Source organism: Aspergillus fumigatus, chromosome 1 (assembly GCF_000002655.1).
Source record: "Aspergillus fumigatus Af293 chromosome 1, whole genome shotgun sequence".
Lineage (NCBI taxonomy): Eukaryota > Fungi > Ascomycota > Eurotiomycetes > Eurotiales > Aspergillaceae > Aspergillus > Aspergillus fumigatus.
Window position 1 is genome coordinate 3,045,940 of NC_007194.1, and position 25,648 is coordinate 3,071,587.

General features: G+C 53.6%; 13 protein-coding genes and 1 non-coding gene across 14 annotated transcripts; 7 read left to right on the forward strand and 7 right to left on the reverse strand.

Annotated features, from left to right (window-relative positions):
• Positions 1 to 32: 32 nt before the first annotated feature.
• Positions 33 to 344, reverse strand: AFUA_1G11535 (glutaredoxin family protein; the record flags this gene model as incomplete). The annotated part of the gene is made up of 1 exon (XM_747426.1): positions 33 to 344. One exon carries the CDS (start codon positions 342 to 344, stop codon positions 33 to 35), a length of 312 nt encoding a protein of 103 aa, XP_752519.1.
• A 283-nt stretch (positions 345 to 627) lies between these two features.
• On the forward strand, positions 628 to 1,729 carry AFUA_1G11540 (cysteine and histidine-rich domain-containing protein; the record flags this gene model as incomplete). The annotated part of the gene is made up of 3 exons (XM_747427.1): positions 628 to 733; positions 827 to 1,352; positions 1,417 to 1,729. The coding sequence occupies 3 exons, from the start codon at positions 628 to 630 to the stop codon at positions 1,727 to 1,729; spliced, it is 945 nt and encodes a 314-aa protein (XP_752520.1).
• A 440-nt stretch (positions 1,730 to 2,169) lies between these two features.
• AFUA_1G11545 lies at positions 2,170 to 2,198 on the reverse strand. Its single transcript, XR_013344474.1, has one exon. It is a non-coding gene; the product is annotated as an uncharacterized ncRNA (non-coding RNA).
• A 432-nt stretch (positions 2,199 to 2,630) lies between these two features.
• AFUA_1G11550 (putative ethanolamine kinase) lies at positions 2,631 to 5,105 on the forward strand. Its single transcript, XM_747428.2, has 6 exons — positions 2,631 to 2,984; positions 3,121 to 3,381; positions 3,452 to 3,563; positions 3,634 to 4,094; positions 4,149 to 4,501; positions 4,548 to 5,105. The coding sequence occupies exons 2-6, from the start codon at positions 3,199 to 3,201 to the stop codon at positions 4,717 to 4,719; spliced, it is 1,281 nt and encodes a 426-aa protein (XP_752521.1). The 5' UTR covers positions 2,631 to 2,984; positions 3,121 to 3,198; the 3' UTR covers positions 4,720 to 5,105.
• Positions 5,106 to 5,144: 39 nt separating this feature from the next.
• Positions 5,145 to 6,651, reverse strand: AFUA_1G11560 (sugar phosphate isomerase/epimerase family protein; the record flags this gene model as incomplete). The annotated part of the gene is made up of 1 exon (XM_747429.2): positions 5,145 to 6,651. The coding sequence occupies exon 1, from the start codon at positions 6,222 to 6,224 to the stop codon at positions 5,145 to 5,147; it is 1,080 nt and encodes a 359-aa protein (XP_752522.1). The 5' UTR covers positions 6,225 to 6,651.
• Positions 6,652 to 6,668: 17 nt separating this feature from the next.
• AFUA_1G11570 (Gfo/Idh/MocA family protein) lies at positions 6,669 to 8,122 on the forward strand. Its single transcript, XM_747430.2, has one exon. It carries the CDS (start codon positions 6,978 to 6,980, stop codon positions 8,076 to 8,078), a length of 1,101 nt encoding a protein of 366 aa, XP_752523.1. The 5' UTR covers positions 6,669 to 6,977; the 3' UTR covers positions 8,079 to 8,122.
• A 24-nt stretch (positions 8,123 to 8,146) lies between these two features.
• Positions 8,147 to 10,094, reverse strand: AFUA_1G11580 (sugar porter family MFS transporter). The gene is made up of 3 exons (XM_747431.2): positions 9,447 to 10,094; positions 8,685 to 9,398; positions 8,147 to 8,634 (listed from the first exon to the last, which is right to left on the reverse strand). The coding sequence occupies exons 1-3, from the start codon at positions 9,981 to 9,983 to the stop codon at positions 8,257 to 8,259; spliced, it is 1,629 nt and encodes a 542-aa protein (XP_752524.1). The 5' UTR covers positions 9,984 to 10,094; the 3' UTR covers positions 8,147 to 8,256.
• Positions 10,095 to 10,696: 602 nt separating this feature from the next.
• On the forward strand, positions 10,697 to 12,143 carry AFUA_1G11590 (shikimate dehydrogenase family protein; the record flags this gene model as incomplete). Its single annotated transcript, XM_747432.2, has 1 exon — positions 10,697 to 12,143. Exon 1 carries the CDS (start codon positions 10,938 to 10,940, stop codon positions 12,141 to 12,143), a length of 1,206 nt encoding a protein of 401 aa, XP_752525.2. The 5' UTR covers positions 10,697 to 10,937.
• Positions 12,144 to 12,204: 61 nt separating this feature from the next.
• Positions 12,205 to 13,459, reverse strand: AFUA_1G11600 (inositol monophosphatase family protein; the record flags this gene model as incomplete). Its single annotated transcript, XM_747433.1, has 5 exons — positions 12,205 to 12,445; positions 12,509 to 12,935; positions 13,001 to 13,089; positions 13,159 to 13,210; positions 13,276 to 13,459. The coding sequence occupies 5 exons, from the start codon at positions 13,457 to 13,459 to the stop codon at positions 12,205 to 12,207; spliced, it is 993 nt and encodes a 330-aa protein (XP_752526.1).
• Positions 13,460 to 14,118: 659 nt separating this feature from the next.
• On the forward strand, positions 14,119 to 14,571 carry qutE1 (type II 3-dehydroquinate dehydratase; the record flags this gene model as incomplete). Its single annotated transcript, XM_747434.1, has 1 exon — positions 14,119 to 14,571. One exon carries the CDS (start codon positions 14,119 to 14,121, stop codon positions 14,569 to 14,571), a length of 453 nt encoding a protein of 150 aa, XP_752527.1.
• Positions 14,572 to 14,663: 92 nt separating this feature from the next.
• Positions 14,664 to 17,969, reverse strand: AFUA_1G11620 (putative C6 transcription factor QutA). The gene is made up of 2 exons (XM_747435.2): positions 14,894 to 17,969; positions 14,664 to 14,834 (listed from the first exon to the last, which is right to left on the reverse strand). The coding sequence occupies exons 1-2, from the start codon at positions 17,443 to 17,445 to the stop codon at positions 14,669 to 14,671; spliced, it is 2,718 nt and encodes a 905-aa protein (XP_752528.1). The 5' UTR covers positions 17,446 to 17,969; the 3' UTR covers positions 14,664 to 14,668.
• Positions 17,970 to 18,055: 86 nt separating this feature from the next.
• On the forward strand, positions 18,056 to 21,150 carry AFUA_1G11630 (putative quinate pathway repressor protein QutR; the record flags this gene model as incomplete). Its single annotated transcript, XM_747436.2, has 2 exons — positions 18,056 to 20,848; positions 20,896 to 21,150. The coding sequence occupies exons 1-2, from the start codon at positions 18,335 to 18,337 to the stop codon at positions 21,148 to 21,150; spliced, it is 2,769 nt and encodes a 922-aa protein (XP_752529.1). The 5' UTR covers positions 18,056 to 18,334.
• Positions 21,151 to 21,360: 210 nt separating this feature from the next.
• Positions 21,361 to 22,232, reverse strand: AFUA_1G11640 (putative cytosolic Cu/Zn superoxide dismutase; the record flags this gene model as incomplete). The annotated part of the gene is made up of 3 exons (XM_747437.1): positions 21,361 to 21,427; positions 21,586 to 21,928; positions 21,977 to 22,232. 3 exons carry the CDS (start codon positions 22,230 to 22,232, stop codon positions 21,361 to 21,363), a joined length of 666 nt encoding a protein of 221 aa, XP_752530.1.
• Positions 22,233 to 23,384: 1,152 nt separating this feature from the next.
• AFUA_1G11650 (putative flavin-binding monooxygenase) lies at positions 23,385 to 25,471 on the forward strand (the record flags this gene model as incomplete). Its single annotated transcript, XM_747438.1, has 5 exons — positions 23,385 to 24,006; positions 24,056 to 24,162; positions 24,224 to 24,762; positions 24,818 to 25,271; positions 25,325 to 25,471. The coding sequence occupies 5 exons, from the start codon at positions 23,385 to 23,387 to the stop codon at positions 25,469 to 25,471; spliced, it is 1,869 nt and encodes a 622-aa protein (XP_752531.1).
• Between the last annotated feature and the right edge of the window lie 177 nt (positions 25,472 to 25,648).

The window sequence follows — 25,648 nt, forward strand, 5'->3', positions numbered from 1 at the left end:
GATTGTTGTACATCCAGCGAGCCCTTCTGCCTCTATGGCTTCATTTCTTCTGCCTCCTCAACCAAATTCTCGATTTCCTGCTCTGTGAATCGGTGGAAAAGCTTCTTCGGGTCAGAGAACTGATCCTTGAGGGCAGCTTGAACATGGAGAACCGGAACGTCAAATTCGTAGACGTCCTTCCAGGACTTGTTCTCGGGAGCCATAATGTCTAATTCGGCGTAATCAAAGGGCCTCCGCTTGTGTAGCTGGGTCACGGTGTGCTTGGCGGTGTCACAGAGCCCGCAGCCAGCGCGGGTGAAGAGCGTGACACGAGCTTTGGAGAAGAGGGCTCTCGTGGGGAACATATCGCTTGCCCTGGACCAAAGAGGACAATTCAAGGAAGCTCGTTGTTGACGGTCTGGAGTAGTGTTGGAGAAACAACGCGGTGGAGATCTCGTGGAACCTTCGAGCTTTACAGGCTAGACCCGATCGGGACACAGCGAATGGAAACGGAAGAAGCATCGCAGCAGGATTCTGTATCATTCTATAGCATACTTGCTTGTGTTGAAGTTCACTTTTCTGGAAGGCAATTGATCTTCCTGTATATCTGTCCCAAAATCATCTGCTGCAGAAACAAACCTGACAGACATGGCGTCCAAGTGTGTTCACAAAGGGTGCGGTAAAGAGTTCACCGATCCCGACGAGGATTGCCTATACCATCCTGGCCCTCCCGTTTTCCACGAAGGTCAAAAGGGTAAGTCAGGCAAGGACCTTGGGGTTGCAAAGAACCCGGTCGCACGTATCCGGAGCTGCAAATGAGGACCTCTATCTGACAAGTGATCTGCAGGCTGGAAATGCTGCAAAACCCGCGTTCTGACCTTTGAGGAATTTCTGACCATCCCACCATGCACCACCGGCAAGCACTCGACGGTGGACGACACGCCCGCCGAGCCAGAGAAGGAGTCGGATGCCTCATCTGTCCTTGAGCAGCAAGTCGCCGCCGCCTCACCGGCGCCTGCTCCCCCGCGGCCTGCAGTCTCGCCCGCCATTGCCCCTCCCTCGAACGCCGCTACGCCCGCTGTCGAAGACACAGAGGAGGATGACCCCGCGCTAGAGATCCCGGCCAATGCCACCTGCCGTCGCAGAGGATGTAACAAAGGGTACGATCCGTCTATTTCGCGCGACGAGGAGAAGTGTGTCTATCACCCTGGCCAGCCGATCTTCCATGAGGGCAGCAAGGGCTGGTCATGCTGCAAGAGGCGGGTGCTGGAGTTTGACGAGTTCATGAAGATCCAGGGGTGCAAGGAGAAGACGAGGCATCTCTTTGTAGGAAAGGGAAAGCCCGCTGGTGAGGAGAAGGTCGAGACGGTCAGGTATGCAATCTTCTACGAACCAACAACGATTTCAAGAGACAAAGCTGATGGTGCTGTCGTGCAGGAATGACTTCTACCAGACCCCCTCGACGGTCAATGTCTCGCTCTATCTCAAGAAGATTGACAAGGACAACGCCAAAGTCACCTTCTCCTCCACATCGGTCGAGTTTGATCTGCCTACGACGGACAACAAGCGGTACAAGGACACGTACCCTCTGTTTGCGCCGATTGACCCGGAGGGGTCTTCTTTCAAGGTCTTGGGAACGAAGCTGGAGCTCAAGCTGGTCAAGGCTGATGGGACAAGCTGGCCGGTGCTTCGGAGTGACGACAAGTGGACGGGAGAGAGAATTCAGGTTGGACAGGCCGGCAGGGCTTAGTATATGAAATTTTCTCTCCGTTTAATAGTTCGATGCCGTTAAGCTTATGAGATCAATGATTATGTTCCATCAGCTTATACAATTACATTACAAAGGCACATGTGGACAGATATGGCATGTGATCGGATGGTAAATGTTTCATTCTGATAATTCTGCATAGCAAGACCGTAGCTAAGTACATGTACACACATCAATGCACAAATGTACTCGAAAAAAGGAATGTCACGCCCCCTCCACAGCATAAGCGCATGGGGCTTTAACCTTTCGGAAAAAGCCCTCGCTCAGCCATGTATTGTGTAGGGAAAAAGAAGGACGCACGCAGAGTGAATCCACGCTGCTCTCCAGAGCTGGGAACGGAAGGAAACCCATAAGAGAAAAAAATCCCGCAAGAATAACCTTCAGCGAGCAGTACTTTGACTGAGCTCCGGGGTTGAAATTTACATGGTCAATGTAAACCTCTACTGATGATGAGGAAAGAAAAGAAAAGGAAAGAGTAGAAGCGCCGCTGAACAAGTCTTTTTGTAGGTGATCAGAAGCTTGGCGCTAGCGGGTTCGGGACTAGTGAGAATGCCGAGATGGGTCTTTGTTAGGGTTAGGGTATGCAACGACACATGATGACAATTCGGTGAAGCATCACGTGACTATTTGGCTGGACCCAGAGTCACATGGTTGAGAATCACATGCAATTGTTGAGAATGCGTACCTAAACGGACCAGCGTATACGCCTTGTAATTCTGGTGCCGAGTCCCCTTTTTGACGTCAAGCGCGATAGAAGCGCAAGTATAAAGGTAGATGCGGCATGTAAGACTCTGTAAGTGGACGAGGGGCGAATTATATCAAGCAGCACTTCATAGAAACCTCACAAGGGCTTCGATCAACGCCTGTGTTGTCGTCGTGCGTGGCGGCGTGCCCGTGATCGAGAAAAGCCGGACTCTAGCCTCGATACCTGAGGGACAAGGCCGCCCTTAGTGCCTTGGATTCATGGAGGGGCTACTGGCGCTCTTCCAATCAAGGTGAAGAGGGCACGAGACCACCGTTTCCCTCTTTTGTCCCTTTCTTCTCTCCCCCTGATCGATATGACTTTATATTTTTCTAAGCTGCGGTTTCTACCCTGACTTGATTTACTCGTGTTGGATTGGAGCATCAATTGCCGGTCAATTCATGCTTCTGACTACCTTTTCTGAAGATAATCATCCTCTTGGCGCAAGATTACTGATTGTTACAGAGTACAAAGGGGCCGGAACTAAGTGTACAGGTTCGTCCCCAAGCGTTGCATAGGCTTTCAAGACCATATGATATTCGCTCTTTTTGCATTTCTGATCAATGTCATCTGGAGGCTTGATGCTACGAATATCTCCCTGTGTGACAAGTGTTGATTGTTGTTTTCGCAGGACTCCCAGGCTTCTGGTCACTTCTTGTTCACTCGTCGCCCATTAGGCCTCAAAGCTTGATTCATATACAGCATTAAGATGGGATCAGCCGGTGAGATGAAGGATGAGACCCTTCTCCCTCTGAGATTCATCCCTCTGTCATACAACCATGCCGACTCCCAGGCATCAGCGCTCAGGCTTGTTCTGACGCTGAACCCGCAGTGGGAGGGCCCGGACAACAAGATCGAGTTCGTGCGCTTCACGGACGGCATCACGAATACTGTGTGTTTCTTCTAGAGGATCGTAATCAAAGCGGGCGCAGAGCTGTGAACTAATCTCGGGTCTTTTCTAGCTTCTCAAAATCATTAATCGGAAACCTGGCTGGACCGAGGAACAAATAGACAACGAAGCAGTACTGATGAGAGCGTACGGTAACCATACAGAGATCCTCATAGACCGCGAAAGTATGATATGCCCGGGGACCCTTTTCTCTTGCCGAATGCGACTTGCTGAGTAGATATGCTCTATCTATAGGAGAAACCACGTCCCATGCGCTTCTGGCCAGCCGTGGCCTGGCTCCTTCCCTTCTGGCTCGTTTCCAAAATGGGCTTCTCTATCGGTTCATTCGAGGCCGTCCAGCAACCCATTTGGATCTGGTCAAGCCTCCGCTCTGGCGTGGCGTTGCCCAAAGGCTCGGACAGTGGCATGCGGTGCTGCCTATCAATGGACACAGCGCGTCCAGTTCATCTGCCAAAGAGCTCCCCTTATCCCACCATGTAGATGTCGACGATCAGCACCAGCATGAGCAAGAAGATGATTTGGATCCCATCAAGCCCCGAGTACCGGGTCCCAACATGTGGACTGTTCTGCAGAAATGGATCCTGGCTCTTCCCACCGCGACCGAGGAGCAGCGCACCCGACGACGCGCCTTGCAGAAGGAATTGGAACGCGTGGTGCGTGAGCTGGATGATGGAAGGGGTCTTGGTGACGACGGGGTATGGAGTCATCGCTCTCTTTCTCTGGCACGACAACCGACTGACTATTGACAGCTGGTTTTTGCCCACTGTGACCTCCTCTGTGCCAACGTTATCATCCTGCCGTCACAGTGTCCTGCCACTGCCGCAACCTCTGACAAAGAAGCACTAAAGGTGCAGTTCATCGACTATGAGTACGCGACCCCATCTCCAGCCGCCTTTGACATCGCCAACCACTTTGCCGAATGGGGCGGATACAACTGCGACTACAGCATGATGCCGACGCGTTCCGTTCGCCGACAATTCCTGACCGAGTATGTCAAGAGCTACAGCCAATATCGGGGGATTCCCGAATGTGCCCAGCAGGAGATTGTCGACCGATTATATGAGGATGTCGATCGATTCCGTGGCATTCCCGGACTATACTGGTATGTCCCTGGTCACTGCAGGTGGACTTTAATCTGACAAGTACAGGGGCGTGTGGGCACTCATCCAAGCCCAGATCTCACAGATCGACTTTGACTATGCTTCGTACGCGGAGACCCGGCTGGGAGAATACTACGCCTGGCGGCGAGAAGTGGATGGCTCGCGGGTTCAGGCGAGCGAAGAGATGCCCCTCCGAGAACGTCGCTGGGCTGAAGCTTAGTCCACCTTACCTTGCCCAGTACCCCTGTCTTATGTATATAATCAACTTACTCACGTAGAGCAAGAGCATGGCATAGCATCTGCATATGGCCTGCTTTTGCTTCTTGCAAGGGGTTTCAACAATAACCTTGAGGGTTGGCGGTTCCGCGTTAAGCCTGATGACAGCGCTTGTCTTCAACGACGCATGTAGTCGCGTCTATTGTCCGTTAATACAAAAGCAGTCAGATATTATGCATTCTGTGACACTATTTTGCAGGTGACGAGATGATGTCCCTTTCGAAGCTGACCCTCATGAACAGTAAATGTATGTTCTCATCATAATAGTGTTAAACTCTGCAAAAAAGTAGTCTCAAGAGATCAACTTCAGTGGTACATAAACTCTAATACACGCTATAAAGATTCGCTCTCTAAACTAGGTGGCACACATTACAAACGATGATGTAACGGCAATGACGCATCCAACGCATCTGACGAAGCAGACGTGGATGCTCTCAACTTCAGCACCTCCACCAACCTCCTCCACGCCCTCCACCCCCGTGCCGCATGCTTCTCCGGCGTGGCAGGGTCCGGATCCGCCAACGTCCTCGAAAACAACTCCAGCGACACCCACCCCTCAAACCCAAGCTCAAAGAACGCCCGCGCCACATCCAGGACCGGGAGGTATCCGCCGCGGTCCTCTTCAAACGGGAACAGCCTCGCATTCCGCGACCAGCTCATGCGCGGTGGCTGCCCGGGGACATGAAACGGGTGGTTCTCGTCGAGCGGGGCGGAGAGGCGCTCCCCGTCGACGATCTGGATGTAGAAGACTTTTTGGACGTCGATACGTTCGCGGAGACGCTGCAGCGAGGCGGCGAGATCCGCCTCTGCGTGGGGTGTTTTGCCGGAGGGTGCTGCTGGGTCCGCGTACACCCGGCCCGCGAGGTTGAATGTGTCGAGGCAGAGGCCGAGGTTGGGGCGGTTGGCGCGCGACACCGCGGCCCAGGCTTGCTCCCAGGTGGAGACGTGGGTGCCCCATGCGAGGGCCTCGTAGACGAAGCGGAAAGGCGGGCTTTGGGCGGCGCCGAGGTCTGCGATGCGCTGGAGGTCGGAGACGATGACATCCAAGTCGCCGGTAGTGCGGGGTGCGCCGGTGGTTGGGTCAGACGGGAGGAAATTGGAGGGGATCTGGATGAGGTCGGTGTTGAGGATGTGGGCGATCTGGAACCATTTGGGGAGCTTTTCGGTGAGGAGGTGCTCGGTTTGCGTGCGGTCGAGGAGACCCTCGAAGAAGAGGAAGGGCTGCAGGCAGATGATGGAGAGGCCGAGGGAATCGCACAGCCGGCGGACCTCGTGCGCGGCGGCGAGGTGGCAGCCGTTGAAGCTGGAATGGGCCAGGCAGTCGAGATCGTCGAAGAAGAGCTCGATGCCTTCGTAGCCGTGCCGGGAAGCCTGATGGAGCTTGGTGGGCAGGTCGTGGATTCCTGGCCGGCCCAGGGACATAGACCCGATTCCTAGGCGGTTGGGCATTGCAATCCCGTGTTGACTCTTCTGAAGATGCACTGTCTGCACTGTCTGCACGGTCTGCAATATGCGCAGTAATCCCTCTCGGCGTAGGTAGATGGACCGTTCAGAGAATGTCAACAGTCACTTTATTGGCGACTTGTACGCGTCACACCGAGCGCCGAGGCCAATCGATAGCGGCAGCCAAGACAGAATTCTATCATCATATATCTCCAGTCCTGACATTGAACTGACATCTCTCGTTTTGTAGACGACATCATTCGCGCATAAACACGGAGATTGTCTCAGAAGCTCTTGTTCTCATCAGCGTTGGGATGGCGCCGGTTAAGCGTTTACCAGGGTAGCGTTTATCCCAGCATTTAATTTAGTCTAGTCATTTACCCCTCAGGATCCACGGGGAGCCAAGTCTTAGCCGTCCCGCATGACATTGACGTCCATGGCAAAACAATCAATCAGTGCATCATTCATGAGTATGAGTTTTCTTCCAGACAGACTCGAGACGCCGAATGCGCCTGTCACTGATTCGTACACGTGCATCCCCATCTGCATGCATGTCGCCGATGCAGATGCATATCCCGCCGGCATCGGCACTGGATGATTCTGGAGGATTTACCCCAGACTAATGGCGTGAGAGGACTGTTCCGGCTAGTATTTATATCGTGCATGATTGGCATTGGCATTAGCACTGGCATTAGAGCACTAGCATTAGCAGTGAGTTATTGAGGAAATAGTGAAAAACGTGAGAATTCTTGGAATATCATGCCCCTCCGAATCATCATCGTCGGCGCCGGCCTCATCGGCCCTCGCCACGCCCAATCCGTCCTCTCCAACCCATCCACCGAGCTGGTGGCCCTCGTCGACCCAGCCAGCAGCGGGGCCCGCGTCGCCTCACAGCTGCAGACAGAACACTTCCCCTCTGTTCCCGCCATGCTGGCGGCAATCCCCAAACCCGACGCCGCCATCATCTGCACCCCAAACCACACCCACGTCCCCATCGCAACAGAGCTGCTCTCCCACGGCATCCACATCCTCACCGAGAAACCCCTCAGCGACAGCGTCGAATCGGCCCAGTCGTTGCTAGCCTTCGCCCGCCGCCCCGAAAACGCCCACCTGACTGTCCTGGTTGGCCACCACCGCCGCTTCAACCCCTATGTTCGGGCAGCCAAGGAGATCCTGGATAGTAACTCCCTCGGGACCGTAATCGCAGTCAACGGCCTCTGGACACTCTATAAGCCGGAGGCCTACTTCGCGCCGCCGACGGACTGGCGTCGTGTCCGTCCCTCCGGCGGCGTGATCCCCATTAACCTCGTCCATGACATCGATACGCTGCAGTACCTCTTTGGCCCGATCACCCGCGTCCATGCGGAGAGGACGCCACGGCAGCGAGCCAACCCGCCGCACGAAGTCGAAGAAGGCGCAGCCCTGATCCTGCGCTTCGCGTCGGGTGTTGTCGGCACATTCCTCGTTTGTGATGCCACCCCGTCGCCGCATAACTTTGAGATGGGCACGGGGGAGAACCCGCTTATCCCTGGTCCACCCGGGGCAAGCGAGGGCGGTGGTGGAGCGGACTTCTACCGGATCTTTGGCTCCGAAGCGTGTCTAAGTGTGCCGGATATGACGCGGTGGAGTTACGATGGGCGGGCGGAGAAGAGTTGGACGGAGCAGTTGGCCGTGGAGAGATTTGAGGTTGACCAGAAGGCTGCGCCGTTTGATTTGCAGCTGGCGCACTTTGTGGAGGTGATTGCCGGGAGGGAGCCGCCGAGGTGTTCTGGCGAAGATGGGTTACGAGCGTTGATGGTTTGTGAGGGAGTGAGGAGGGCCTTGGAGACGGGGGAGGCGGTTGACTTGCCTGTGATATAGATTTGTACACACGAGACTAGTAATGAAGGTCAAATATTACTAGTAGATGATTATACAGCAGGAGATTACAGGCCTTGAACATGGCTCCGATGCTCATATTGCATTAAGTTACTAAGTAAAATTGGGGGTGCGGTTACTATGAACTGCTGCTGACCTGGCCGACGATTCCATATACATGCTAGACCTTGGGCAGATCCTCGGACACGTGCTCCACCTGCTGCTCACCAGTCTTGCTATACCCCGATTCCTCGATATCATGCCGGAACTGTTCCTCATCTTCTCGCAGTTTGGCCAGGACCGTCGCATGAGCACGCCAAATCGGCTTCGACTCAAACAAGACATCCATGCTCTCCAGCGGGATGCCCTTGGTCTCCGGAACAAGGAAGAACACAAAAACGATGGACAGCAACATCAAAGATGCAAAGAAGAACCACACGCCGTACTCCATCTTGGCGAACATCTGCGGTGTGAAACGCGAGATGAGAAAGTTCCAGAGCCAGTTGGACGCGGCCGCGCAGGCCTGCGCAAGGGAGCGCATGTTGGGCTCGAACATTTCCTACCCTGGTTAGTAAAAACAATTGACGCAAGGTGACATGATGGGCATACCGAATTCATCACCCAAGGAGTGCCGTTCCACGACGGAGTGTAAAAAACAGTGTAAAGATAAAAGAAGAACATGGCCGCAATGCCGCCCCCAGTCATCTCCTGGGTAGGGTTAGAGGCCGGGTCGGCGATCTTGATATAAGCGCCAACAATAAGCAAGCAGACTGCTGCGCCGGCAGCTCCGATCAACAGCAGCAGACGCCGTCCCACGCGGTCGATTAGGTAAAGGAGCCAGACAAAGGTGACCACGGTCTTGACGACTCCAAAAATCCCGGTGCTGAACATGCTGGTGTTTGCCCCATGGAGACCAATGCTCTTGAACACCGTGGGGCTATAGTAGTTGATGGCATTGATGCCACTGCCGTTTTGCCAGAAGAAGAGCATGCTTCCCAGGAAGAGGCGATACATGACTTTTTTGTTGGTTCCGGCGGCCTTGAACGGCTTCCAGAAGCCAAGGCCAATGGTGGTGCGCTGCTCCTCCAAGGCCTGGTCGACCGCGCCGATCTCCTCGATCATGTATATGTGATCCGCAGGCAGCTGGCGGATCCAGCAGAGATTCTTGATGGCATCTTCCCGACGTCCGCGCGAGAACAGCCAGCGCGGAGACTCTTTGAGGAAAACTGCACCAATGAGGAGCAGACCGGATGGAATCAACTGCACAGCAAAGGGAATGATCCACTGCTTGTGGCTGGGAGCCAGGGTTTCACTGACACCGTACTACACGGGTTAGCGTCTGAAGGATGACATAAAAGAGGATGAGCGTACATTGATCCAGAAGCCCACCAGACCACCAATCTGCCAGCCCAACTCGTACACTCCAACCAGTCGTCCACGAATCGAGGGTGGAGCCATCTCCGAAATGTAGATGGGAGTGATATTCGAGCCCGCACCGACACCAAGACCGGCCAGAACACGCCCTCCATAAAGCAGGCCCAGCCCCCGATCACCGTTGGCACCAAGCATGAGACCAGCGCCAAGGGTGAAAATCGTACCGGCAAATAGCAGGCCCCATTTCCTACCCCAGAAGTGACCAATAGGGTAGGCGAAAAAAGCGCCAAAGAAGGCGCCGGCCTGGTAGCAGGAGACGATGTTGGCGCTTACCAGATTGACCGCCGTCTTGCTCATGGTGCTGAACCCAAACTCTTCCCTGAAGGAGCTGAGGGCGAGAGTGGTTCCGATAAAGGCACTGTCATAGCCGATCATGCATGATGTGAAGGATGCCACGGCGGCCAGCAGGTAAATCTTCCAGTTGTAGACCTCTTTTGGAGTTGGTCGATCTTCGACCAGAGCAAGGATGGACATTGTGCTACCTATGATTTCGGGTACGAGAACTGTCGACGCAATGGTACTAAGGATGACTGGAAGGTGAGAAGAAAGCTGATGGAGGCATCAACTGTATCTAAATAGCCAACAAGTCACAGCTGTGGATAAACGGTCCGAGATTGAAAAAGTCTGGAGATCTCGACCACGTGGAGAAGATGCGGAGGCGGAGGAGTTGGTGAGAACTCTGGTTAAACCATTAAAGCGCCATAATGAAGCAGAGAGGGGAGCATTCGGAAGAAAGCATGTTAAACTTTGCATCGTCTAAATGTTTAGCAATAAGAATATAGCATGCTGTTCATGGCGCCCTGGGACCAACTCCGATACCGCTGAGAGTACTCCGTAATGGATGCCAAGACTGCTAGAGTTCCAGCATATTCAAGTGACACATCTTCAAACAGCTCGAAACGGATTCAGATGGATCGGTAACCAATCGCCATCTCGGTCAAGGGGTGCGTGGCTGGAAAAGGGATACGCCGGCTGATATTCGGTCGTGGGAACTGGAACGAGTTTGGAGTATGAGAATGTGGTTCCCCATGGGGCATCAACCATGGCGATCTGACAAATAGATTGAATGTGACTCGTAAAATCGTAGATGATTAGGCGGGAAAGCGTTCTCCCCGTGAGGAGTTTGCCATTAGTATTCTTAGTGCTGAAGCCAAATCTCTAGCGTGCCTTGGCGCTCGGATATTGTCCGAGGGCCAGCTGATGGATATTCAGTATTCAGTGTGGAGGTTTTTTGTTTTTGATGAGAGGTGGATGAATAGCTAATAATAACGATGAGAGTTGTGTGAGTGGTGACAAAGGTGATGGTGGAATTGGAAGAAGAATGTCTGGAAGTGATGGAGGTTGGAGAAAGAGAGAAAGACTGGGGATGGTTAAGGAAACATCCTCGGAAGTCACGCCGACTCATGCGCAGCTAAACGTTTCTCCGGGATGCAACTACAACCTCAGAAGCACTACAATTACATCCTAGGTAGTATGTTAAGTATCAAGTTTCTACCTCTTCATCCAGATGTGAATCGTACATCAAAATCGGCCTGTATACCATCAAGTACCCCAATGTCCAGCAGTACCATGGCCTCCCCGATCATGGACACCGTCTCTGAACAACCACCCCCAGAAGAACCCATCAGCAACCCCGACCACATCGATGGAGTGGCATATCTCTACGGCCATCCTTTGCTCAACTCCCTATCTCCGCCTCTCCACCAAACAATATACCAAAGTCTCGGTCTGAATTGGACCCAGATCCCTCTCTCCAGCGTCTACGGGACATCAGAAACCTACCCTCCACCATACACCCGCTCACCCCCGATTCCCAAATTCCTCGCGTCCATCAAGTCCAACCCCAAGTTCGTCGGCTCCTCCGTGACCATGCCATGGAAAGTCACTATCATGCCACACCTCGACGACCTCACCGAGGACGCCCGACAGGCCGGCGCCTGCAACACCATCTTCCTCCGCCCGGAAGCCGATGGCAGGACGTCCTACGTCGGCACCAACACAGACTGCATCGGCATCCGCGAGGCTCTTCTCCAGAATTCCACCGGCGAGAAGGCATTCCGCAACAAGCCCGCCCTCATCGTCGGCGGAGGCGGCACCGCCCGCACAGCAATCTACGTGATGCGCAAGTGGCTGGGCTGCAGCAAGATCTACGTCGTCAATCGGGATGCGGCCGAAGTAGCTGCCATTCTTGAGGAGGACCGCCAGCGCAATCCCAGCTCCGACAAGGCTCCGCTCATCCATGTGACGGATCGCACGGTTGCGGCTCGTCTGGAGCCTCCCGCGGTCATTGTCTCGGGGATCCCCAATTACCCTCCCAAAACGCCGGGGGAGCTCCAAGCCAGGGAAGTGCTGCAAGTGTTTCTAGGGGAGGCCCCGGCAACGACGGCAACCCCCAAAGGCGTGATTCTGGAGATGTGCTATCACCCTGTCCCGTGGACGGAGATTGCGCAGCTGGCCTCCACGGCTGGGTGGAAGGTGATTCTTGGTTCGGAGGCGTTGATCTGGCAGGGCCTGGAGCAGGCACGGCTGTGGACTGGTAGGGACGTGGTTGCGGAGCCTGGCCTAGTAGAGAAGGTCAAGGAGGTGGTGGGCAAGTTGATTGCTGAACGGGTGCCGTCCAAGTCAAATTTATAACCTGCATGTATGAAAGACTGCTGTACATAGATTTTCTATAGAACGAATGTATTCATCAAATCTATGCACCAGGTCGTGTATAATCCAGCTCCCTCACGCGCTTCCACACCTCCCTCACAGTCCTCTCCTGCGTCTGTCTCCCGGTCTCAGTTTCTGATGGCCCAGCGGGCCTAATAGCCAGATACAACCGACTGCCCAAGCGCGCCTCTTCGATCGGATCCGTCTCGGGATTCGCAGGCGGATTCGCCGTTGTGACCAGGCCTCCGGCTTCACGCAGAATCGCAATACCGGCAGCCACATCCCTGACATCCCTCAGATCAGCTTTATGTCCATAGAGCCATAGAGGGAAACTTCAGGGGATATACCACTCCCAACAACCCCCCTCCCACCAGATATCTACCGCCCCCATAGCCGTATACGCCAGATCCAACGCCGCACTCCCCAGACTCCTTACCCCGTGCACCATCCCCCCACTCTCCGAAGCCATTCTCACAAAACTCTCAACCTTGCGCGCCATGTTTCCCCCAGGGATATCCCGTCTATCCTTCCCCCACTCACATGCAAAGATACACCCCCTCGGCGACGTGGCCGGCATCGGGGGGATGGGGTTACGGCGGAGCGGCAGCCGGCGCGCGCCACGAGTGTCATTCAACCAGGCGCCTCGGCCGACACAGGAAGAGAACATCTGATTCATGGCGGGGGCGTAGATGACGCCGATAACTGGGCGGTGGTTGACGAGAAACCCGATCGAGACGCAGAACGTGGGGAAGAGGTGGGTGAAGTTGACGGTTCCTTCAGTTCTCGATTAGCACTACCCTAGCCCGAAGGGAAGTGGATGGGTGAAGGTGGGGGAATACCGTCCAGAGGATCGATGCACCATGTTGGATGTGCGTCGATTAGGTACGAGCGGGATTGGCCCTGAGCGTAGGTTTCTTCGCCGAGGAATCTGGTTGCTGAATTGTTAGTTATGCGTCTCGTAGGGGTTCAGACTTGCCGGTGGCTGGACTAGACGGACTTGTGCTCGGGGTATCTCTTCTCGATTGCGGTTTTGATAAATGTCTCCACGTCTAGCGTAACTTAGCTACTTTCTTTCTTTCTTTGGTGGACGGGGTGGATGTGTCGATGGGGTTACCCTCGTCCGTCTGCGTGACAATGTCGACTGCATTGTCTTTCTCTGTGTATGTGTATGCAGTCTCGCCGTCGCTTGCGATCTGCTTATCGATGCGCTCGAGGAGAAGGTCGCCGGCTCTACGACCGAGAGCGACTGCAAAGGCGTAGATCTCGTCTAGTGTGTCTTGGGTGAATTCTATCGCCATTTTGTTGAAGCTCTTCTATGAAGTATGAATTGTGTATGCAGATTGGGAGGGTAGACGGATGAGTGAAGAGAGATCGCAAGCCAACGGAACTGGGATGTCAGGCTCACAGAAACCCGTGAGTAACCGCCCCGGGTATTTTGGCATGGCAAGCATCCTACTACGGAGTACCGCTGAGTCGATGGGTTAGATACTATCATACTATCCATATCCTGGACCTCAGATGACCGCTACGAGGCTACCCTGTGACCTCAGCGTCCGATGCATCATGCCAATGGCATTATGACACAATGGATAGTCAATCGATATGGGCATCCCTTCATGATAATACAGGGATTATATACTATCTCATCGTTCTCATCTGTCAGGAACTCAGTAGACGGGGGGCCAGTGGGTACTCGGCGGCCGGTTCTCCTCTCCGGCAAAGCGCTCTTCCCTCGGGCTTTCGTTTCCCCTAACTATTACAGCCACCCCCGCATTAATGGCAATAAGCTCTATGGTGTAGTCCCTGGATATTTGCAACAGATACTACTGACAGATAGATTATCCATGTAAGGATAAGACGGCGATCTTGTAGACTGTAGATTTCAGTTCCCCCATGCCCTGCTACCGCTAGCTTTCAGACTGTTCAGTCCAAATCTAACGTATCAATCAACTCCACCATGGGCAAGTCAATCCTCCTCATCAACGGCCCCAACTTGAACCTCCTCGGCACCCGTGAGCCCCATATCTATGGCAACACAACACTCGCCGACGTCGAAGCCTCCTGCAAAGCCCACGCCGAGTCACTAGGCGCCACCCTGGCCACCTTCCAGTCAAACCACGAGGGCGCAATCATCGATCGCATCCAGGCCGCCCGCGGCAACGTCGACGGCATCATCATCAATCCCGGGGCTTTTACGCATACGTCTGTGGCGATTCGGGATGCGCTGCTCGGTGTGGGAATCCCATTCATCGAGCTGCACGTGAGCAATGTGCATGCGCGCGAGCCCTGGAGGCACCATAGCTATTTCAGTGATAAGGCGGCGGGGATTATCGTTGGGTTGGGAGTATATGGATACAAGGTTGCTGTGGAACATGTGGCGTTGAACTTCAAGGAGAGGGCGGCTTTGTAGTCGGCGCTGGGTAGTCTCTTCATATACCCTATGTACATTCACATCAATGAACAACACGCGTCAAGCTCAAGTACAGTTCATAGCAAACTGACAATTGTCATCGCTTCGGCTGTCGTTCTCGTTGTATGGCGGCAGAACCCTCGGAAAGCTGCTGGGTCTGTGCCAGAAGGAAGGGCTCTTGACTGGAGTAGGAGTAGAGATCCGAAATCCCGGCATCAGGGACAAACCCAAGATTCTGCATGAATTCGGGCTGATTGTCACCCCTGTCCCGCCATCAGCCATCAGTCAGCTGTTGACCACAAAAAAAAAAAAAAACACTCACTTCTCGGTACCGTCCAACGAGGCCAGCTCGTCAAACAATGCATCAAGGTCTGGCGCGATTCGCGGTCGGCGTAATGATGCGTATCTTTCAATATCCATAAATGGTCCGAGGTGCAGATTTGGATCGCTATACGTCTGCTGGTACTGGGGGGTGTTTACGGGAAAGGGTGATGGTATGTCTGGTATTGTGCTGCCGTCATTGATGAGTTTCGGAGCGGAAGAAATCGAAGAATGGGGTCTTTGGGCGGGGATTTGTAGTTGGGAGGCGTGATGCGAAGGTCCAGCGGCTCTAGCAGGTGTCGGGAGGGATAGAGTAACGTTGTCTTCAACGTTCGGCGTCCTTGTCCAGGAGCTTGTCAAGAACGAGTTCGGTGTGGAGAACATAGCCCTCATCTCTTGCTGTCCGCTAGCGTCCAAAGGCTGCAAGGCTGGATGACCGGTCATACTGTCCGATGATGTATGTCGAGCAGAGGCATTACCGTTATGTAGATGACTCAACCGGTCCGTTGGCGTCGGTAGGAATGCATCTTCCGCTCCCAGTGAGAGACCCCTCCCCTCTGCATCACTGTCTTGCAACCATACTGTAGAAAGATGCGAGGAATACTCTTCAAGTTTGTTCTTGAGGCCTATATCAAGTTCAAATTCCCCTCGCGCGCCTTGCCCCTCCCCCGAGGAGATACCAAACGTCAATAGCATTCCAAAGATTGGACTTGTCGCCGCCAGGCTATAAGTTTCCATGTACTTTTGCAACAGCAGCATGAGCCTCTTTAAGCTCTCAATCGCACGAGTCTTTCTCAGGTCTGACAGACGTTTATCCCCCTGGCGTATCGTGTCCAAAGATAAGGCGGTGACGCTGCTTTCAAACATCATTTCCAATCCAAAGATGTGAGGTGAGGCAAGCCTAGTGGGACTCTGCAAGTCAACACGGTAGCTTCCAGGGAGGGCCGACACCCAATGTTGTAACTGTCGTTCCAGCGCCTCGAGCTGTGGTGCCGGATTGTTCTCCAATCGCTTTGTGCAACAAGCGTCGTTCAAGATGCACATCAAGGACACCATCCGGTTGAATGTGCTCAGGGCATGAAGGGGTCCACGGTGAGAGGAACCACGCGACGATTCTGGGGCTCGCAGACCAGTCTGATCTTCCCAAGGATGCCATTCCTCCAAGCCATCCTCATTGATCGGGCCGGTCTTGACGAGATCCTCTTTGCGTAGCGACGGTGCCTGGCCAGTCTTGCTAGAAATCAGTGTTTCCAGTACGAAGCACCCTAAAAAGACATGCTTTGACCGTGCCGAGCCCTTCTCATTTTCAGCCGAGCCTGTCAGTGGAGAACCCAAACCCAGCCACCGTGCAATTCGAATTGCTTGCCCTACCAGCACCCACGCATCTTTCCATTCCTGTTGTCCGAGTTTCACCAAGGACAGAATCAGCAAAGCCTGCACATGCCCAATCTCATGAATGCCCTTCTCGGCAGGTATCAATGCTCTGGCCGTGGCGTATAGCTGGCTAGAGCGTGGCCGGTTTGGAGAAGCTCCCATCTGACGCGTGGCCGCGATCGACCTCTCTTGCATGGACGCCAGAGTCAAAACTGCCCAAAGGGCCGCGCAGTCCCCGGATCCTGTCGTCCGAGGCAAGATTTGCGCATTATCTTCAGACTGACGGAATGCCGTTCGAAGTATATCATGCTTCTCGAGAATGGGAAACCAACACTGGGTGTAAGAAAAGTAGACATCAAGCAGCGTCCACACATTGGAGGGAAGTTGAGGAAGGGATGAAGGCTGTGATTGCAAGAAAGGTTGCAAGAGAAAGTTCCCTGTAGAGGTGCCAATGGGATCTGCACAGAGGAATGTCTGGGTGCTATTGTCTTTTGTAGTACGAGGCGGCAGATGTCGGAGGATGGTTCCCTGTGGCGGCGTTTCGGAAGGAGATAGACCAGCGGTCTGTGATTGACGTGCGTCCGTGGCACCTTCAGGTAGCTGCCACTCGAGCGTGTCCGAGGAGAGAACACTGCTCCCCCCAGCTTCCGGAGAATCCGTCTCCCCAAGCCCTCGAATGACCTTGTCCTGTTCCTCCTCCGGCTGGTCCAATAAAGTCAACATGCGCTCGATCTCCTTGAGAACGGTGCTATTCTTCCAGGATGAGACAAGATCATCAGAACCCTCCGCCTCTTTGCCCATAGTAGCCAGGTGACCCGGCATATTGGATGCCCTGAGTAAGGCGCGCACCACCTCCTCGCTCCCCTTTATCTTACAAAAGACTAGCCCCCACAGCAACTCCAACGTGCGAATGTATCCGGTCGGCAAGCCTCGCTTCTTGGGGTTGGTCTTATAAGTGCAAGGTCGACATAATGATGCGCAAGTCGAGCAGACCGGCTGCACCCCATCGCATTTATCCTTCTTGGAGCGACAGCTGTCGCAGGCACGCGACACTCGCTGCCGCTTAGATTGTGTGGAATGGTCGTCAGCACGCATGCGTCTGGCATCTTCGTCGGTGTCGATCAATCGCCGTTTCGACCTGCTAGCGGGCCCTGGAGATTGGCGCATATCGTTGCTCATGCTTTTCTGTATAAGGGGCCACCAGAGCCTTCTGGACGCATGGTCATGTTTGGGCCGTTATCGCCGAGATGAACGCTTTGCCGGACGTTGTAAATCGGTCGACCAAGGTCTTTCGTCGCTCGAGTAATGGAAATAGGTCCAGAAACTAGTCTCGTTAAGGGCAAGCTCTTCTACCTCAGACAGGGACCGCAGACGAAGCTAAAACCAACTGGAGATAGAACGCGCCGTATCAGAAGATCTGTGTCTCTTTTGCCAGGGCGGAGAAGAGACACTCGAAAAGGAGCCTTTTTTTTGCTGGGCGACTTCGGGGAGAACCACAGGCTGCTTACCCGCGGCTGCACTGATGCTAGGTCTTGCTCGTACGTGCTCGATTTGATGTCAGACTAGTAAAATGGCAGAAAATAATACAGTCGATTAATTGCAATTATCGCCTGCTGATTGAATAAATTAGCAAATGCTTCGAGATAATCCCGATTTCTGGGGTGATGGCCCCAGGCATCAATAGCCGACGCCTTCGATCCCCGCGGGGTAAATTACGTAAAATGACAGTATCATGTGCGGCAGAGTGTTTGTCCGCTGTGCCTCAGGCCACCAGGCGCGAAGGGGTCTTCCCCCGCGCACGACGACGAAGGAATAATCTGACGCTGTCCTGACTATCCCCCACAACCTGGACGCTATTCTCTGGCCGTTCAACTCCTCTTCTGGGTTTCACGAGGCGAACAATCTGGTTGAACTTTATTGATGTTTGCCATATCAATCAATACATTGGTTCTTTCTTCCTGACCCCTTCACATTGAATCATCGCTCATAAGCAGCTTCTTTCAACATGTGCAGCTTTCGAGTCTCCGGTTGTTCATGAGCTTTAAGTCCAGGATTTCTTTCAAACGACATGTCGCTCCTAGCGAGGCCGGCGAAGCGCAAGTTGGATGAGGTTGAGCGGATTGAGGCACCGAAAAGACACCTTTCTGCACGGGGCAGTCGCAGCCATGGCATCGCCTCAGACGCGATCCAACCATCAATCCTCACACCTGAACTTGATGCTGCTCTTCCTAGGCCCGAATCTTGTCCGAGGCACGAACAGTCGGAGACATCTGGCGAACATCATTGGTACCCAAACTCTCCGCGCACATTGAACTCAAATCTCGCATCCCCAACACGCCTCGAAAGTCCTACGCAACCACAGAGGGTCTTTTCTCCTAATGCGTCAATTGTATTGATTGGTATCCGCGGTACTGGCAAATCCAGTCTCGCCGTCATTCTCGCCGCGACCTCGGGAAAACGGATGATCGATGCGGATCAGTATTTCCAGCAGGTGACGGGTCGTTCCCGGGCTGCATTCAAGAAGGAATATGATCTCACTGAATATCGTCAGCAGGAGGCCCGAGTGATGGAGTCAATGCTTGCAGAACACAAAGAGGGGTGTGTCATTGCGTGTGGACCTGGATCCATGGAGCGCAGCGGGCAGCAATTGCTGCGAGAATATGCGAAGACGCATCCTGTCATCCACATTATTCGAGATCCCGAAAGCATCCAGTCGTATTTAAAAGCCTGGGATACGGTCAAAGTTCGCCGGTTTCTGGAGCTTTCTGGCCCGGTATATCGGGCTTGTTCAAACCTGGAGTTTTTCAATGTCTCAGAGAAGGGTTTCACGGATTACGCGGGAAAAGACAACCATAATCACTCGCCTCTGGACTTGGAACTCGATCAGCGATCCCAAGCTTCGACTCCCTTCTTGACTCTTAAGCGGTTACAGCGCGATTTTTTGAAATTTGTTGCCTTTGCAACCGGTGACAGTACCATCCTGAGTGGTCAGCAAGCCTCGTTCCCCCTGTCGATGCAGCCGGTTGAGTCTCGTATGTATACCTACGCTGTGACTGTGCCAATATCATCCTTGTTTGAGCGCGAATTGGACATTGAGGATCTGGAATCCACCGCCGATGCCTTTGAGCTCAAGGTGGATATAGCGGAAGGTGCTTCCGACGGCCAGGGCATTGACTCGGCTCTGGCAGACAGAATTAGTCAAGCTGTGGCAACTATCCGGCGAAACATCGTCATTCCCCTGATATACCATGTCGAAAGTAGCTTAACCCCTGTAGGTTCTCCTGTGCAACACAACGGGCCCTTACGCCGCTCGGATGATGCATACCTGAGTCTGATCAAACACGGGTTACGACTAGCTCCTGAGTACTTGACTGTCGATCTCTCCTACAGCGATGATATTTTATCACAGGTCATTGCTTCCAAGGGGACGAGCAAAGTGATCGGGCATTTCGCGTGGTCCCATCCGTGCCCAAAGGGTTGGGAGGATGCGGAACCACTGGCAATGTATGAACGAGCCAGACGACTAGGATGCGATATGGTTCGGTTGACACAGCCGGCAACGACAATCGAGGATAATTTCGCAGTTGAAAGATTTCGCCACCATGTTAGAGGTCTTCCGTGGCAGCTACCTGTGATAGCCTTCAATACCACCCCTCTGGGCAGAATGTCGAGCTGCTTCAACCCCGTTCTCACATCCGTGACACCTCCACCGCTGTTAGCAGAGATGCAGTCCAAGTCATTACCCTCTCTCACCTTGCGTGAGGCGCAAGAAGCACTCTACGCCTCGTTCGCTCTGGATCCGATGCAGTTTTTTGTCTTTGGCGCGAACGTCACATACAGCCTGTCCCCTGCGATGCACAATGCAGCCTTCAAAGCATGTGGCATACCGCATAAATATACCATATATCAGTCGCCTTCCCTGCGAGGTTTGAATGAATTGGTCGAGAACCCCTATTTCGGCGGGACAAGTGTCAGTCTGCCCTACAAGACAGAAGTCATTCCCCTTCTCCACTCCATGTCACCGCATGCTCGGGCTATCGGAGCTGTGAACACGTTGATACCCATCCGGAAGTTTCCCGATGGCGTGGATACCGCTATTGAGTCCTCCCTTTATCTTGAGAAGAGCCGGGCTGGTCCCACCAAGGCGTTGCACGGAGATAACACCGACTGGATCGGGATAGGAAATTGCTTCAGAAGAGGTCTGTCTCCTGCAAATGCCATCCGTCCGTCGTCCACAGGTCTGGTCATTGGAGCGGGCGGTATGGCTCGGGCGGCAGTGTACTCAATGATCCACCTAGGGGTGCAAAACATCTTCATCTACAATCGTACCAAGGCCAACGCAGAGAAGTTGGCTCACCACTATAACCGACAGAATCTTTTGGCGCATGGATGGGGAGGGCCGAACTCTCGCTCGAAAGTCCACACCCTACAATCCTTGCAGGATGACTGGCCTGCCGAGTACAAGCCGCCAACCGTCATTTGCAGCTGCATACCTGCTCATAGTATCGGAGGAGTGCCAGCTCCCAACTTTCAGTTACCTTCGCAATGGCTTGGGAGCCCTACCGGAGGCGTAGTAGTGGAGGTAAGTTCTAGGCATCGCTTCAAGAGACGAAGGCTAATATCATGCAGCTGGCCTACAAACCTCTGAATACCCCGCTCATGAAGCAAATGCGCGCCCTTTCCCATCGAGGCTGGGTTGCCCTTGATGGGCTCGATGTTCTCCCAGAGCAGGGATTTGCACAATTTGAGCTTTTCACGGGTCGTCGTGCTCCACGGCGAGTAATGCGCCGGATCGTGTTGCAGGAATACAAGGAAGTGGAAGGACAAGATGAGCAAAGCGCCATCCAAAGTAGGCTTGAAAATCTAGACGGACAGCCCACTTGATCCACCCTTCAGGAATTATCAAATGATACTTTGAGCTGCCTCCGTGAAGGGGGGGACCTGACCGAGACTTCAAGTCATTGGCCACTGCGCTCTAGAAGAGTTTATGGTGTGTCGTCGGACATTACATGACAATCCCGGAATGAGAGAACTGTTCATAGCCAAGTATCTCACTTGTCTCAGGCAGTGCAGGTCTAAAACGGAGATAGATCATCAAGGCTTATCTGCACGTACTTCTTTTACGTCAAAGCCAAACGGTGAGTATGAGGTCAGAGGCACGCTGCAAGCAAATCGAGGTATCACTAGCTTCGTAGCGGCTATCCTATCATTCACAATCATAGTCAATTTTTTGACAAATGGAGAACATGCTCCTCATCTCCTCATCAAATCCTGAAAACCATCTTAACAGAGACGGCCTCAAAGTCACACCCTCAGTACTTCAGAGCAACAGGCAGTAGTCCAGGTCGAGTCACCAGCACAAAATTTGCACAGCTCAACCTCTCATTATCCGACATCCGATGCACGACAATTGACCGATTCCCGAAATAGGCAGGCTCACCCGGCTTCGCCGATAGGTAGAGGTCATTGTACCGCGCTTCAAATCCCTGATGATGAGCCGTGACGATGGGTCCGTGTTTCCCGCTCAAGTCGCCGATCTGGCAAGTCTGCGGTCTCGTCATGTTGCAGGCAGCCTTGTCTCCGCTTCCGTACGGGTCGAAGGGGTTACCGGTTCGGTAGCAGTTGCCATCGGCGGGGACGGGGTCCTCGTGGATGTAGTATGCTGTATAGGTTGTCAGTCAATGCAAACAGCGAGAAAGGAATTACGTACCTAGGGCTTCATTGTCGGGGATACCCCAGAAGTCAGCATGGACTTTGACGCCGTCCCCGTCTCGGGGTGCGAAGAGAGTGACCCAGCCGCGCAGGGTCGTGTTCTGTCTATGTGGGAGAGTGGCCTGGTACAGAACGTCGCCGGCGTCATTGTCATTTGTCACCACGGGAGCAAAGGTGTCGTTTGGAGAGACGGCCACGGCAGTTGATGAGACGCTGAGCCCCAGAAGAACAAGAATTGTGAGGATGGATTGCATGTTGTCGTCCGACAAGCAATCAGATTTCCTGATTGAATAACATTAATTGCAGGGCTGTCCCTGATTCCTCCCCTACAGGGGCGATGGGAGGGCGCGACTTCGTTTATATCACCCTTGGAAGGAGTCAAGGAGCCTGGACGTATACAGATGTCCGCAGAACTCAAGCTGAAAAGCCACCACTCGGTCGTGAAAAATCGAAATAATAGCAACATTGACGACGCTGCCTCCTGCTTCTAATTACAATTCATGATTTTACTGGTCGGAACGGCTCACCATGGGGAATGTACACGCTCCGCCGCAGTAATGCATGCCCCTGCAGTACCAACGCCACGGGTTTCTTTTCCCGCTGTCTCCTGCAGTAGCTTCCTGCAGTATGTCTCACTGCTACCGTAGGTTTTAGAAATGCAATGCTCTGTTATCAATGGTCGATGAGATCATGCGAGCTGCATTGGAATGCAAGACGCGGTTATACGATTGTGGATCACAATGGCACGCGAGGAATGTCACTTTGGTAACCGTGTCTTGAATCGTCATCGTCCATTGAAGCATACCTATTATTCGAGTCAGTATCTCTGCGGTCCCCTCTAAAGACCACTCATACGAGGTAGAGAGGTATTGCCCCTCGAACTCCGCTGCTTCCATTCATTCTGCTCAGACTAGGGTCCTTTCACCAGTAATATCTATGCGCGACAAGGAAGTTCGAGGACAATCAATCACCAGTTATATACATGGCACTGAGCAAATGGAGGACGGGACGCCAGTATCCCCTTGATGATCAAAGAGATAGAAGTAGGAGTCCTCGGCAACTAGGGAGGTACCCAGACCCCTCATCGGGGTGTTTTAGCCCGGAATCCTGATCAGCAGGCAGGATTGAATTTATGACAGCAACTGACTAGCGTCCCACATCTCCTGAACTATATTGGTATCTATCGGTAGTGAAAGGATGCCCCGCAATGTTCTAACCCTTGTCTCAGTGCATCCGAACCCTCGGATTTCCCCCCGGGTAGCTCGTTCTAAGTCAGCTGTTGCAGCTATGCTTCTGATATTAACCAGATGGGTGCATCGGAGGGTGTCCGGCCCCACGGGCAGATTCAGTCTATATATTTAGAATGTTGCTAGATCGTGGAACTGACTGAACACATCATCACTACAATGACTCTCGCCCAAAACCACTACGTGATACAACTCCCCGTAACCCCCATTACCATCGGGGCAGTAAATCCCCGCGATATCGCCCAGCAATGGCTCACAAATCTGGAGATCCAACTGGGCACATCCCCAGTCCCCGAGCTCAAGCTCAAGCTCTCAGAGCTCTTCCATGAGGACTCATGGTGGCGCGACATGCTAGCTCTAGACTGGGACTTCCACACCATCCACACCGTCTCTGAGATCGAGCAGTACATCAGCCGGAACCAGCCACGAGCCCGTCTCACATCCTTCCGTCTCCAGCACGATGGCAGGTTCCAGCCTAAAATCGAGACGCCGGTTGAAGGACTACGGTGGATTTCATCGATGTTCTTCTTCGAGAGTCGGGTGGGACGTGGCACGGGTGTGCTGCGGCTGACTCAGGATGAGGCCGGTGTGTGGAAGGCGTACTCGCTCTACACGAGTTTGCAGGAGTTGAGGGGCTTTGAGGAATCTGTGGGTGTACGACGCCCGAAGGGGACCATCGAGTCGATGCCGGGGAATACGAGTAAAGAGAATTGGCTGGAGAGACGCCGGGGGCAGCTTGAGTTCAAAAACGAGGAGCCTACAGCGCTCCTTGTTGGTGCTGGTACTTCCTTCGCAATTCACTGTCAATCGAGCGTGCTGACATGCCGTAGGACAGGCTGGTCTCAATATGGCCGCTCGGTTGCAAGCACTCGGGATCTCATGTCTCGTAGTCGACCGCAACGAGAGAATTGGTGACAACTGGCGGAAGCGGTACAGGGTGCGTCTAATTTTTTTTCACTTCTTGACATTGATTCCGTACAGAGCTCTAACTGCTCAAGACCCTTGTGACGCACGACCCGGTAGAGTTCACACACATGGCCTACCTCCCCTTCCCGCGGAATTGGCCCCAGTTCACCCCCAAAGACAAACTCGCAGATTGGTTTGAAGCATACGCCAGTATCATGGAGCTGAACGTATGGCTGAAGACAAACGTCAAGTCGGCCGAATACGATGACTCGACGGCCCAATGGACCGTCACCGTCGTCCGCGTGGATACCGGTTCGGAGCGAGTCCTCCATCCCCGGCACATCGTCTGGTGTACCGGCCACTCGGGGGAGCCAAAGATCCCCACTTTCCCGAACCAGGCGCACTTCAAAGGGACGATCTACCACGGTAGCCAGCACCACGATGCATCCGACTATGATGTGAAGGGAAAGAAGGTGGTTGTTGTGGGGACCGGAAACAGCGGCCATGACATCGCGCAGAACTTCTACGAGAACGGAGCGGACGTGACTATGCTGCAGCGCCGCGGGACGTATGTCATCACAGCGGCCAAAGGGGTGTTGATGCAGCACGAAGGGCTGCACGAGGAGAACGGGTACGTCGTCTTCCTCAACACTGTGGCTAATCGCCAACAAAACTAACGTACCTAGTCCGTCCACTGAAGAAGCAGACATCATCTCCGAATCGCTCCCGTACCCGGTAAAGTTTGCTCTAGACGTGCATTTCACGAAACGCGCCTACGAAGCCGAGAAAGACATCTTAAACGGGCTCAAGGCTGCTGGCTTCGAGCTCGACTTTGGCGTTGACGGGGCGGGTATCTCCCGCGCGTACATGACCCGTGGCGGAGGGTATTACATTGACGTCGGCTGCAGCCAACTTATCGCCGACGGCAAGATCAAGATCAAGAGGAGCCCTGAGGGGATAGCGGGGTTCAACGACCGTGGGCTGCTCCTGAGAGACGGGAGCGCATTAGACGCGGATATCGTCGTGCTGGCCACGGGATACGACAATATGCGAACAACAGTGCGCAAGATATTGGGCAATCGAGTCGCGGATAGGTGCAAGGATGTCTGGGACCTGGACGAGGAGGGTGAGGTCAATGCGGTAGGTCAACCCTTTCTGGACTGTTGCCAACAATGCTGATAAAAGACGGACAGATGTGGCGGCCAAGTGGCCATCCGGGATTCTGGTTCATGGGTGGAAACTTGGCCCTGTGCCGGATTTATTCCAAGTTCCTTGCGCTGCAGATCAAAGCGATTGAGGTGGGTCTGGCATCGCAGGATACAGTGCATGCCAAGCTGTGAAGGTCGAAACAGCGAAGACCAGAGGGTCAGTACAGACAAATAGATGCAATGACCGCAAAGGATGAAAGGCAAGCTGCACAAGACAGGAAATGAGACCATCCTAGGAATGGTAGAATATTCAAACCAGATAGAGAAAGGAAAGCAAGTCAGACCAGGGCCCAAAAAAACACTCATTAC